At 42.7% G+C, this 14,470-nt stretch overlaps 1 protein-coding gene across 1 annotated transcript in view; it reads right to left on the reverse strand.

Annotated features, from left to right (window-relative positions):
* ush2a (Usher syndrome 2A (autosomal recessive, mild)) overlaps nucleotides 1-14,470 on the reverse strand; it is a 233,866-nt gene that overhangs the window by 140,938 nt on the left and 78,458 nt on the right. The window contains exons 20-21 of the mRNA XM_053682619.1: nucleotides 12,814-13,044; nucleotides 6,649-6,779 (exon numbers count right to left, since the gene is read on the reverse strand). Of these exons, the coding sequence (XP_053538594.1) occupies nucleotides 6,649-6,779; nucleotides 12,814-13,044 (362 nt within the window). The remainder of the gene's footprint in view (nucleotides 1-6,648; nucleotides 6,780-12,813; nucleotides 13,045-14,470) is intronic.

Genomic DNA, 14,470 nt, shown 5'->3' on the forward strand with positions numbered 1-14,470 from the left:
ATGAAAGCAGAGCGATGTCTGCAGCCGGGCAGGCACATTGAGCGACCTCGGCGGAGCATGAAGGTAGAGCGATGTCCTCGGTGGAGCAGGGAAACAGAGCACTGTACTCGGCAGAGCAGGGAAACAGGGCGACGTCCTCGTCGGAGCAGGGAAACAGAGCACTGTACTCGGCGGAGCAGGGAAGCAGGGCGACGTCCTCATCGGAGCATGAAAGCGGAGCGACGTCTGCAGCCGGGCAGGCAGGCTGAGCGACGTCCTCGGCGGAGCACGAAGGCAGAATGACATCCCCAGTAAGGCCAGGGAGAGGAGCGTGGGTCTCTGTGCGGCCAGGGAGAGGAGCGTGGGTCTCCTTGAAGCAGAAGGGGGGAACAATGCTTGCCATGGAGCAGGAAGGCTGAGCAACGTCCACAGCTGAACAGGGAGGCTGAACAACGTCCACAGCTAAGCAGGGTGGCAGAGAGACGACCGCAGCTGAACAGGGAGGCTGAGCGACATCCACAGCTGAACAGGGAGGCTGAGCGACGCCCACAGCTGAACAGGGAGGCTGGGGGACGTCCACAGCTGAACAGGGAGGCTGAGCGACGCCCACAGCTGAACAGGGAGGCTGAGGCTCTGAGGTCACCAGGTGAACCTTGGGCATGGGCGGAGCTTGGGTGGCCATGTCAGCAGACTCGGGCATGAGCGGAGTTTGGCGGGGCGTGTCAGCAGACTGTGGCGTGAGCAGAGCTTGGCGGGGCGTGTCAGCAGACTGTGGCGTGAGCAGAGCTTGGCGGGGCGTGTCAGCAGACTGTGGCGTGAGCAGAGCTTGGCGGGGCGTGTCAGCAGACTGGCGCGTGAGCAGAGCTTGGTCGTTAGGCTTAGATATTAGCAGAGCTTGGTCAACTGGATCAGCAGGCTTGAACGTGAGCTCAGGGACAGGAGGCTTGACTTGGATCTCAGGGACTGGAGGCTTGACTTGGATCTTAGGGACTGGAGGCTTGACTTGGATCTCAGGGACTGGAGGCTTGACTTGGATCTCAGGGACTGGAGGCTTGACTTGGATCTCAGGGACTGGAGGCTTGACTTGGGCTTCAGGGACTGGAGGCTTGACTTGGGCTTCAGGGACTTGAGGCTTGACTTGGGCTTGGGCTTCAGGGACTTGAGACGAGGCTTGGACTTGGGCTTCAGGGACTGGAGACGAGGCTTGGACTTGGGCTTCAGGGACTTGAGACGAGGCTTGGACTTGGGCTTCAGGGACTTGAGACGAGACTTGGACTTGGGCTTCAGGGACTTGAGACGAGACTTGGACTTGGGCTTCAGGGACTTGAGACGAGACTTGGACTTCAGAGCCTGGAGGCTTGACTCGGGCTTCAGAGCCTGGAGGCTTGACTCGGGCTTGGACCTCAGGGACTTGAGACTGGACTTGGACCTCAGAGACTTGAGACTGGACTTGGACCTCAGGGACTTGAGACTGGACTTGGACCTCAGGGTCGAGCTCTGGTGCTATGACCTCCGATGGGTGCTCCGAGGTCACCCTGTTGATCCCAGGATGGGTCTCTGCACGGGCTCTCCGGTGGAGTTTCTTATGCTCCCGCCAGCTGCTCTTGAAGCATTCCTGAGAGCAGAAGAAAGCTTCCTGGAGGCCCAGCTTCTTGCAGGTGGGACATTGAAGCTGAGTCTCTCTCCCGCAGCCCTCGGTCATACATCTCGGAGATTTCGCTCCCGCGTTGGCCGGATACTGAAGTGGCTCGCTGGTTACTGCCCTGTCCATCTCCTCATAATAGAGGTTGAATGGTGGGTCCACCTGGGGCTGTCCATTGACTCTCCACCACAGTAAATCGAGACCACAAAGTTGTCCAGGCTGTGAAAATGCCTCCATAAACAGCTCTGCAAACTGAGTGACATCATGGAGGGCTGGCGACCCAGCACTCACCAGCTGCTCCGCCCAGTCACGGGCCGGACCACAAAACCTGGACACCAGGAACCCGATCCACTCTCTCTTAGTAGGCTTGGGAAACGCCAAGCTGCAGAAATACACCTGGCAGCTGAAGAGGAACTCCAGTGGGTAGCTCCCCAATGCCGCTGTCTCTGGTGACAATTCAACGGAGTACCTTTGGGGAAATTGCACGGATGAAAAATGCGGCCAGTAATCCGAGCGTTCCCCGATGAGGTATTGTCCTACTACTTCCCTGGTTTCTGTGGCGTGACTTCTCTCTCGTCCTCGTGCTGCATCCATGTTGGGCGGAAGATTCTGTCACAAATCGTGACGGAGCAGAGATAGGACGGATGCAAGTGCAGGATGAACAGTTGTTTATTAGAAAGAGAGGTAGGCAGACAAATCCAAAACGTGATCCAAAACGTAATCCACAAACATGCAAGAGGTCAGGCGATTGGCAAACAGGCATACATGGGGCAAGGCAGGAATCTAGGTCAATAAACATAACAAGAAACGAACTATGTCGAGGGGCTGGAAGCGGATAATCCAGCGCGAACTAACTCTAAACATGGACCGTGACTATGAATATGATACGCGTTAAACTAGCTCTAAACATTTAATCTTCCGCGTTGTGTGCTGGGAGGCGCGCAGTATATATGCGGACATGATCAGCGTCTAAACTGCTAGGAGCTGAGAGCAATTCAGACCCACGTGAAATCCCAGCCAATGACAGAACAGGGAGGAGTCAGAAACATAAACAAAACACACGTGTCCAGAAGTCATTACAGTCAACAACGGAAAAGCAGGTGCTCGCGCATTCGCGCTTAGAGCACACTGCTTCAAGGGGGAATCGTGACAACGATCTATAAGATTATATTTAAAGATTGTTGTTACAGTTCAAGCTCAAACACCTTTTTTTTAACGTTTAAAAGTTGGTTTCATAATAAATTCCGTGCACAGACATCGTGCATCTCAGCATTTTGTGACAGCAGACGTTGACTTACAATACAATGGATAAAACAGACATTTCAGAAGATGCCAAACAAACAATCTGAGGAGTAGCACCAAGCAACACAAATCAGTATCGGAACAAGTCAGTCCAAAAGCTAACTCACCAAGGTTCCACCATGGTTTTGTGTATACTTCCCAATTCCCCTTTCTTTACCCCCCTGTCTACGGGAAACCCGCTACGAGCTATAAAGTCCTTCGATACAACCTCCACAATATTTATAGCCTGGCACAATATTTGATACCCACCACACTGATTGATATGATGCCACCTAAAACATGCTGTTTTTTTTTTTTTTTTTTTTTTTAAATGTTGATCTCTGTATTTTGCTCTGCAAGCAGGTGCTGAAAGCTCAGGTGCCATGAAAATAGCAAAGCTCATCTCCCTGCTGACTGAGACGGCGCTGAATTGAGAAAGGTCTATCTGTAAATGTCATGGTTTCAGAACATACTCTTATCATTTCTTCAGGTTTCTATTCCGGTCTGTTTATAAGCATCACCTGATGGTAAAAAAAAAGCAAGGCTACACTTTTACCACTACAGTTATATGCAGAACATTGCTCCACAACTGATGGAACAAACAATAAACACATTTCTTTGTCAGTCTCCAAAGACTCTGCAACACCAACCTTAGCCACCTCAGACACGGTCAAGTATCACTAACTGTAATTGGCTAAGGAAATATAATGATCTAGGATGCCCTAACCTTTCTAATCAATTTTCTAACCAAAATAAGTTGCGGTGGAAAAAGCATTCGATTTGTATCATTACTATATACAATTTATTTATTTATTTTAGTTCCCTGGTGGTCTAGTGGCTAAGGATCCTGCACAAAGATAAAAAAGATAAAAAAAAATAAAAAAAACCTAAAAAACTGTTTATAGCTGTTGTAATGTAAGTGATAATATAACTAACGTTTTCTTTGAATATAAATAGAACCATATCAAGTATGAAATGTCGTTCTTTACTTCAGAAGCTGCTTATCTCCTGGGATTTTCAGGCATAAGAGTCTCTAGAGTTTACACAGAATGTAGTGAAACACAAAAAGCATCCAGTGAGCAGGAGTTCGGTGAGAGATCAAAGGAGAATGGTCAGACTGTTTTGAATTGACTGGAAGTCTACAATACGCGACTCAAATAACCACTTTTTACAACTGTGGTGAAGAGAGGAGCATCTCAGATTGCATATCACAGTATAAAATCATATCGTATTCCACTCCTGTCAGTCAAGAACAGGAATCTGAGGGTACAGTGGGCTCAGGCTCACTGAAAATGGACTCACAATTTAGAAAGCATCACCGTTTTCCAAAATCTGCATGAATGAGCAGGTGTACAGGTGTGCGCGTGTGTGTAGTCCATGCCTCCTCAAATGTAAGAAGCTGATTAAGGAAAACTGGCATTGTTTGCAACAGCTTTTACCAGGAACTAAATATTCTTTCATGAGACAGCATTTCATAAACTGCTCATTAATTTCATCATTACAAAGAGTGTGTGGGGAAGCATACCAGTCTCCTGTGTCACGCCCAATTAGCATCCCATGGTGCTAATCCCATTAGAATTGTTGAATTCGTTAATGGGGGAACTAATGGGCATGCTATCAGGGGACATTAATTGGGCATGACACCACTTTTAGTTATAATTATCAAACTACCCCCAACAAACTGTGTTAATAAATGCAAAACTAGTGAGATTTCGGTGGTGGTGAATATTAGTGAGGAGAGAGCTGCAGCAGCATCTCGTTAGTACTGGTGCAGAGATCAACTTTCATGATGGCTTTTATCATCAGAGTGGTTAGTGATGGTGAGGTGGCATTGCACTGTGAAATAATTAGCATGTCTTACTCGTGACTGCGGGTATCAAGTTAATTGGTCTCCGATTCAAACACTGTTTTAGTTTGAAATTTCCATGGAGGGGGAAAAAGAAGAGTTGAGTGGGATCAAACATAATTTATGTAATTTATGCCCCTTTAAAAAACATATTGGCTTAGATTTGAATGTTTATCATGCTGCTGTTTATGTATTTATTGTGCTTTTAATGGCATGCCAGAATCAGTGGCTATTTTCAGGGCAAGATCAAGGTAGATTAAACAGGATATTAAGTAAATTCTTACATTTTTACATTCCAACAGTGTCAAAAGCAACAGCTATATACGGTCCTTCACTTTAGTGTTTGAGAAGAATTCTAGTATTTTTCCTGGTGAAACATTTTGGAAGAATTCTAGGTACGTCTTTTCTGAGTAGAATAGTTGTCTAGTATTGTTAAGAGTAGGACAGTCCAGTAATCTATGATTAACAGACGTTCTTGTTTTACAGGAATCACATGTTGGCCGTTCTTCCCCATTTAGTAGGAACGTATGTGTGAGTCTTGAGTGTCCAATAAGGCATCTTGTGCATACGGTCTGATCGTGTCTGGATTCAAAAGGGAAATGAGGGAAGTGTCTTTCATTTATAGCAGGGTTGATTTCATGTAGTTTGTTGGGACCATGAACGCACTGGTCCCATTCCATTAGCCACTTTTCTGAGATGTACGAGTTTATTATTGGTTTGAAATCTGATGGTGGGATTTGACAATCTGTACTTCTCAGTTTGAGGGATTCCTTAGCAGCACTGTCTGCTTGCCATGTTACAGTTCCTTTCCATGTTGTGTCCCTGGTGCAGTGGTATTAGGACCAGTTAATAATTCCACACTACAACACAGATTGAAAACTGGGCCTCATATAAAATGTCAGAATTCCAATAATTGATTTATTTTTTTTTAAACCCCAGAAGATTAGGCAACGTGGAACATATCCTCAGCAGCTGTATAAAAGCACTGAGTGAGGGGTGCTATCGTTGGTGTCATGACAAAGTTCTGAAGGCCATAGCAGACATCATCTCCAGCGGGATAACCCACTGTAAGTGTCTTCACCCAGTGAAGTAGACCATCACTTTTGTCAGGGCTGGGGAGAAGGTACTACCAGCAACTAGGACCACCTCCTCTGGCCTGCTAACATCAGCACAGGACTGGGAGCTGAGAGTCGACCTGGGAAAGCAGCTTAAGTTTCCAGAAACCGTTGCCATAACATCGTTAAGGCCAGATATGGTGCTGATCTGAGAATCCTCCAAGCAAATTGCCCTGTTAGAACTTACTGTTCCCTGGGAGGACCGTATCGAGGAGGCCAGAGAGAGGAAGAGAACTAGGTACAGCGGGCTGGTACAAGAGTGCCAAAGTAATGGCTGGCGAGCAAGGTGTGAGCCCATCAAGGTGGAATGCAGAGGGTTTGCAGCCCAGTTTCACTGGTAGGGCCTATAATATGCTGGGATTCAAAGGGGCCAGTAAACAAATGAGCCTGAAGTCGGCCACGGAGGCAGCGGAGGTTGCTTCAAGAGGAGAGACATGGGTGGGGTAGTGCTACCGGGGCTTGTTCAACCCCGACTGGGTCACCTGGGCATGGGTATCTGATGTTGAAAGACCCGAAACACCTGATGACCCCAGGAAACATCACTAATGATGTGTTCAGATGAATCACATGGTGATGTATGTTAGAAGTACTAAATAAAATCTGATTTCGTAGCAATCATATTTTGAGTCAGCACCAGATATCTGATTGATGACTTTTTGTAGGAGCAACTAGAAGGGCTTCAGCTTTGTAAGCAGTGAGCTCTGGAAGTGTAATATAATATTTGTACATGTACTGTCTCTTACAACATTAAAACAGTCATGCCAACAACACGAACTGTATCCTACCTGAGGGTCAAAGAGGAAGTAGGGCCGGCCATTGCGTATTTGCAGAGCCACAAATTCTTCTTGCTCTCCAGGGGAAAGAGCACAAAGGATCAGTCCTTCTTCCATCCGTGTGCGGAAACTCAGCTGAACACCTGCATGGAGATAACAATATGAAAAACACCTGACAAAACTTTAATTAGATAGCTGAAGAGAGTATAAAGGAGAGCACAGGGAGAATAGCACTCACAAGACTGGACATTAGCATTCCAAGATTTGGAAATCTAAACACAATGCTCCCATCATGCTCTCTTTAACAATCAAACAGGATCTAAAACATTTAATAATTCTGTTACATGAACAACATCTTCAATCATGTTAATCACCCTGGGATACTATCTAACCCGACATCGTGTCGTGTTGTGTGTGTGCGCATGTATGGAAACTGGGGACGGCTGAGGAACTGCTTATGCAAAACTTGTAGGTTCAGCACACAATCTCTTGTGTGATCAGCTTTTTTTTTTTTGACATGCTCTTCACATCCATCAATACGACGGACCTATTCCTGAAGGAAAGGCACAAGGGCGGTCTCTGAGGTCTCTGTTCTGACAGGTCTGTTTACAAGCAGTGGTCAGTGGTCTCCTGGAGCCAAGCGATAAAGAATGAGATTCACCTCAGAGGGTCTCAAGACAAGAGTCCATACATAGGAAGATGTGTGTCAGCAATTGTATGGAGTATGTATGGAGTAGACCATACATTCAGGCTACCAAAAAAAAAACTTTTGAAAAGCCACAAAAATGTAAATCAGCAGAATGGGAGTTGAGAAGAATGTTGTTTTATATAAATTTACCAAAAGTTAAAGAAAAAAAAAAAACCTTGTTTTATAAGATGTTACCAATCTTGACCAAGATACTGTTTAAGTAGAAAAATGCACAGCAGTTAAATTTTATTGCTTAATTGTTCTATCCATTTTAAATGTTGCATTTAACTGCATTAAGCAGATTCCAATTCTTATTCAGATTGATTTACAAAAGTACTTTGTCTCAAAAAACCCCCAAACATCCTAATGCTAGTTCACCAGGTGAGGGTCTACTGTTAGTGTCTAATGTTTATGTCCTTTCTGCAAGTACCGAATCAACACAGCATAATATTTAATCAATTTATTCAACAATGTTGCTTTAATAGATAAATCTAGATGGCAACGCTTAAAAGCATTATACAAAGATGATTAAATCAAACTGAATATCTGTAATGGCCAGGGAAATCCTGCCGGACATTGCTGTGGCTAAATTCTGAAAACAGATCAAAATAATGAAAGATCTGATTTTGGATAGTTTTAAAGTTATTTGGCATTAATGTCGGGGGCACGCTGGCTTAGTGTCTTCGGAGTGTATATGTTCTCCCTGTGCTTCCGGGGTTTCCTCTGGGTATTCCGGTTTCCTTCTCTAGTACAAAGACATGCATTGTAGCCTGAAAGGCATTGCCAAATTGTCTGTAATGTGTGTGCGAGTGTGCCGTGCAATGGATTGGCACCCCGTCCATCCCCACCTTGTGTGCCCAGAGTTCCTTGTGATAGGCTCCAGACTCCCCCATGACCCTGTGTAGGATAAGTGATACAGAAAACGGATGGATGGATGGATTTAATGTCATTTTTGCACAAAATGTGTCTGCAGTGTTACCTAACCAAACTGCACACTCGATGTATCAATGCAAATGTTAACTACTGTGTCTTTAAACAACACACCCAAAATGATGTACAAAGTCTTAGGCTTTCAACGTTAACGTTTATTAACCTTAAAGGGGTCAAACTGTATGATGCTTTTTACTGTCTTCCTTGAGTGTGCAATGTATCGGTTTGTGCATGTGTAAGATCTGCAAAGTTACAAAGCTCATAGTCTCCCACAAAGGGGAGATTTATTCTATCTAACAGAGCACACTGCTCCTGACCTGCCTAAAACACCACAATCGAAATCCAAATATTACTTCTGCAAGCGTCTACGTCACAAATTAAAAGATCAGCATAATGCTGCCACCATTTAAAACATTTGTTGAATTAATTGAATTTTTTTAAACTGTATTTTATGTTGTCACTTCAGGACTTAAAGACGTTACAGTGAAGAAGACGAATTAAACTGTTATAACATCGCACCTGAAAGGTAAGAGAGATCCGAAATAAAGACTTACCACTGTGAAACGTTCTGCACAAGCCGTGCTTGCAAAGTCGGTTCCGATTGATCTGCTCGATTATCCGCATTTTCAGAACCTAACTCGGGCTCGGACTGATACGGTAAAACCGACGACATTATTAACTGTGCTTATAATCAATTTAGAAGCTTTGGAAGCTGAAGCTCGCGATAACGTTAATGAGTGTTACATTTCCGACACACGCTTGAGGTTTGTAGCGAATCACAACGTAATGGGTCAGCTGGCCAATCAGAGCACTCTGGGCTTTTCGGAAGGAGGGGCTTTGAAGAAACCAGAACTCAGTGGGAGCATTTCAGACAGACTGGGAATAGTGGTACTGCTATAATGTACAATATGTAAAAAATGATGTAACATTAAAGCATGTTATCGTATTTTATTACACCAAATAAACAAAATAATGAACTTTTAAAAATCATCATATGAACCCTTTAACATGGTGTATGCAATGTATACATGTAAAATGAAGAGGCTTCCACAGTCCAATCAGTGGGACTTCAAACCCAAGAAAATTTCTCCTATTGGTTCACATCATTGTTCATGTTTAGCCACGCAGCTTCTACTATTGTTGCTGCTACTAACAATAACGCAGAGAAACATATAAAAGAGAACACATCTCGTTCGACGGTTTTCTGAACTACATCTTGTAGTAAATCCCAAAATTTGACCCTGTGAAGGGTTTCCTCAGGCCACCACACATTATAATGAAACAACTGCACCAAACTGTTATCGTTCATATCATACAGTATATTTGTCCAATTTAACACAGCTTAATAAAACCAGAAGTCAAAAAACGCATTTAAACAATTCCGAGAATCTGTTAGAGGTCTGTATATGATAAGCATCAATAACCAGTAAATGTTCCTACAAACTCATTCCCGGGCCAAAAAAACATAATATCAACTATAAGTAGAACAAACAAGGCCATTTGGATTTAATCTGCTTAATACATAACCTGAATAACTTCAGTCATGTTAGCATTATTGCAGCATTAATCAAGTTGTTGCGTATTAATGAGTTTTTAGCAAATGCTAATTACTGTCATAGATTCTGCAGCACCCCATTAAATATACAAATTACAGAATTAAAGAGCCAGAGCTTTTCATGATTAATCTTTAAATGGGGGGAAAAAACTAATGATGTCTGTGCAAAGTTTCCCCTCAGATTTCACGCAACGAGGCCGCTTGACAATAAATCAAATTATTTAAGGAAAACCATTTGTAATATTTCATATTTTAGGCTACAATTGCTTGCAATTTTCTCTGCAAAGAAAAATTTACTGCTCTTGACCCCCTTCATAGACCTTCAGTGAGAATCTTTTCTTTAAAAGTGCGTGCAGCCACTTAACATTCAGATTCGACAAAAAAAAAAAAGATAAAGAAAGAAATGCGACACTTCAAAGGCAGCCGTAGCAGTTAATGCACTTCATTACAAGTAAAATGGAAGAAAAATGAAATATATGAAGACTACATTATTATGCATAAGACACGGTTTCTAGTTTGCATCCTGGCTGAGAATCTTCAACAGAGCTCAAGACACTGCCCGCCATAACACATCAATGAGGATTAAGATGCAGATCAATCCTCTGCAATGATATTGCATTTTGAAAATCTTGTCCCCCGTCTTTGATTTGTTGGGAGTTGTGCACTGACAAAATCATTTAAGGCTCCAAATTAGATGACCATTGATTTTTGCTTAATGCGTTGCTTTGGCTAGATTTCAATATTGCGCCGAGTATTTTGTCCCTGAGCATGTTGTTTGTTCATTTCATTATGCTTCATTTCAGCCATTGAGCTCTTCGCTCACTTTTATCCAGTCACCAGCGAGCTCGATAAGAACAGGGAAATCTTTATGTTTTTCCTTATCCTGCGACTCAATACGTTTTGCCCCGTGACCGACAAAAGGGCTTCAGGAGTGCAGAGTGGTCTGGCCTTGTTCCCAATCCATCGGTAAGCAATCGAGAACATCAACATGTGATTTTAAAGAGGCGGCGTGGCTAAAGATATGAGCCGACGGGAATGTCGCCGCTGTTCTTCGGCTCCCTCATTAGTCTGCGGCCATTCATAACGCCAGCAGGCCCAAGGACGAGCTCTCCACTTTGACTGCAGTCATTGATCAATTAGAGAGTCAGCTGAACTCAACTCCAGGCTTGATTTATAAAGATTTATCCGTTTGTCATTATTTAAGAAAAAAAAAAAAAAAAAAAACCTGGAAACTGCAGTGCTAAATGTTAATAAAGTTGGGGGGGGGGGGGGGGGGGGGGGGCGGTTGGTGAGACTAAGGAAATGGCTATTCATTTCTTAAACTACAAGGTCATACAGGGTCATCCATTTCTGTGTAGGCTTCTGAAGTGGATACATTTAGTGGATGGTCTGCGTAATATCTAGGAGGAAAACAAAAGCACATGCGACGGACGAGTCTCATGGTTCTGTGCAGAGGCTCCTGAACAGAGCAGGACCGAATACAGATTATGTTCATTCATATAACTGAACAAAAGAAAGCTTAGGGGCTTAGTGAACTGCAGAATGCTCTTAGCACCATCAATGTCTACATAAACTACTTTTTTTTGTCTTAACTAGACAACTACACTTCTGTCTTTTCTTTGGTAATGCTCTGCTAAAGTTGCATTATATCCTATATAAGTCTTCCTGTATATAAACGCGGTGTAACTCATCTGTATATATTCATCCGTACATACATTGAGGTGTTCATAGTGTACATATTACCATTATTCTAATTTTTTACTACGATTCTTCTTTTTCTATTCCTATTGTATATATTTTTTAGACATTTTTTAAATTTTATTCCTATTTAATGTGTATTCTTTTCTATCTGTTTTTTTTTTTTTTTGTGTAATTGAGTTGCTGTAACGAGGGAATTTCCCCAGTGTGGGATCAATAAAGTTTTTATCTTATCTTATCTTATCTTCAGGAAAATAATCCATTTTGTGGACCTGACAAACTAAAGAGTGTTATCTGCAGGATGTTCTGTTTGGAGACTTTTTTTTTTGGTTGTCATCAATAAACATATATTATATAACAATATTTTATCATAATTAAAACGATATCATCATCGCAGGTGTTTAGTTTATTTAAATTCTATCATGTGGGAGTACAGAGCCAAATGTGAAAACTCTAAGCATCCGGTTATCTGCACTTTGAACTTGATATAAAGCCCTGTGGAGAGACAAAAGTATTAAAAGAATAATTAACCCAAAATGCTAATGAGGTTAATAATTAATGGAATAAGTAGGAGCCAGTTACCATGATTACAGTAGCGAACTGTTAATTGACCTTTACTCGGTTTAATTCATGGAACATTTTACCACCTTGGTGCAGCAGCTATGGAAATGAGGTCATGTGCTATTTGTCTCAGGTTTTTACATCTAACTGACCAATCTGATGATTTAGAGCACTTGATACTTGCATACATTAAACAATTAAAATGTGAGTTATGTAAACAAATGGCAGGGTTTTTTTCTCCATCAACAGATGAAGCATAACCTATATTCATTTGGAACTCAATTCTCCAATTATGTTTGTAAACAAAAGTATAATTGCCCTTTGTCTAATCGGGGAAGTCATTAATTTATTAGGCTGTTATAGAGATTGAGTGCAGAATAAAAACTGTGTTAGTCCACACACACACACACTCACAAACCTGATTTGATAATTAGATGGCCATCCGTCTATTCATCCATTTTTCCATACCACTTATCCAACACAGGGTCACGGGGGAGCCTGAAGCCTATCCCAGGTAACGTGGGGCACAAGGGGTGCCAACCCATCGCACGGCACAATCGCACAAATTCATACACCCACGTACACACTACGGACAATTTGGAAACTAAAGTACCCAAAGGAAACCCCCGAAGCACAAGAAGAACATGCACACTCGGCGCACACAGGGCAGAGGCGTGATTCATACCACCAACCCTGGAGGTGCGAGGCAAATGTGCTAAGCACTAACTTGAAAAAAGCTCCATACCTGTGAAGTCAGTGTTAACGGGAAGTGTAGAGCTGGGAAAGTGGAAGTAGTCGGTCCCAGTGAAGCGTCTGCCTCTGATGACCTGGCCTTCTGCATCTGAGAATGATACATCGGTTCTTTCAACATGGTAGACAGGTGGCGGACCGTTCAGCTCGGCCGGAGCAGCCCACAAGATCTTCATTGCAGTTGTGTTTAAAGGTTTCAGCCGGGGGGCCTTCAACCCTGCTGGTGCTGTCAGTAGAAAAAGAAGGGTTTTTTTTTGTTGTTTTTTGGTTTCACCAGATTTTTCAAACATTTTTTAAACAAAGGTCCAAACACAGCCTTAAAGGTTGACTTAAATGATCATGAACTGACACATTCGCAGTGCATTTAGTCTACTTCGGCCAGTAGCCAAGCCCGACCAACACCGCCAATAAAAGCCCTCTATAGAAAATGAATGTGTTGTCTTCAAAGGTCTGTTGCCAGGCATGTCATAAATTACATCCAATCAATAGCACTTGAGTCTGTATAATTGAAACCCTGATATTTCAAACTCCACGTGTTGATTTAATAGCTTTTGTGTGAAGTCTTGATAGACGTTCATCGCTTTTAAACATACATACAGGTGGGAAAACGTGAAGTATAGCTTAAGTGAGCTTGAAGTGGAATGGAAGAGGCGAGAGCGGGAGTGTCAGTACTGCTGCATGATTTGTTAATACTAAGTCTGTCATGAATCCTCGATTAAACCCAACAAGTTAATAAAAAAAAAAAAATCCATTAAAATGCATCTAATGTGCAAAGGACTGGAAAAATGGCAAGTGGAACTCGAATACTAGCATCATCGTACTAGCATCATCAAGAGGTTCCAAACAGAGACCTCGGGCAAACTATTACCAAAATAATCAGCCAAGGTGGAGATTTTTTTTCCCACAGCAATTTCAGCAAGCACAAACAACAACAGTCAGGTCTGCGTATCATTTTACTACACTATATGTATAGATGTCCTGTCTAGAATAACCGATCTTATTCGATACATTTTTACTCATGTCTTTATCAGCTCAAAAATGACTGAACTTGTCTACTAGATATCACATCTGGACATCTGCTGATCGTTTCATGATGCCAACAGAACTGTTTAAATGATAGCGACAAACAAAAGACGTTAAAATGCACCGCTGGACTCAAACGACGGCCGAATTTGATTACAGCTCGGACGCCTAATGCCGTCGCAAACTGCTGTCAAATGAAACTGGTGCACAGTTCCAAGTCTTGGAATAACTGCACATTTGGTCTAAAGTGAATGCTGGCCTGGGTAATAACCCCATTATTGCAATGCATCCGGTGAAAATTAATTTATAGAATACATTTTACAGCCTGATATGTGATGAGATTCTGCCATTTTATTTACACTAATGAAGAATCATTAACTACGCCACAAGAAATAAATTTCAGGACTAATGATTAAAATTAGCTGGGCAAATTTGTTTCATGAATATTTTAGAGTCTCATCCTGGTCTAACTGCGAAGGTAAACATTGCTTTTATCAGATTAATAAGCATATCTGTCCAAAGCATATCTGGAAACAAGTCCAGCTGGATCGCTGTATTTGCTGTCTTAACAATGCAGCCTTGCATTTTCCAGGCAAATCCCCCTAGCTGTACTATAATACGTACTAGCA

The sequence above is a fragment of the Ictalurus punctatus genome, chromosome 9 (assembly GCF_001660625.3).
Source record: "Ictalurus punctatus breed USDA103 chromosome 9, Coco_2.0, whole genome shotgun sequence".
Taxonomy (NCBI): Eukaryota; Metazoa; Chordata; class Actinopteri; order Siluriformes; family Ictaluridae; genus Ictalurus; species Ictalurus punctatus.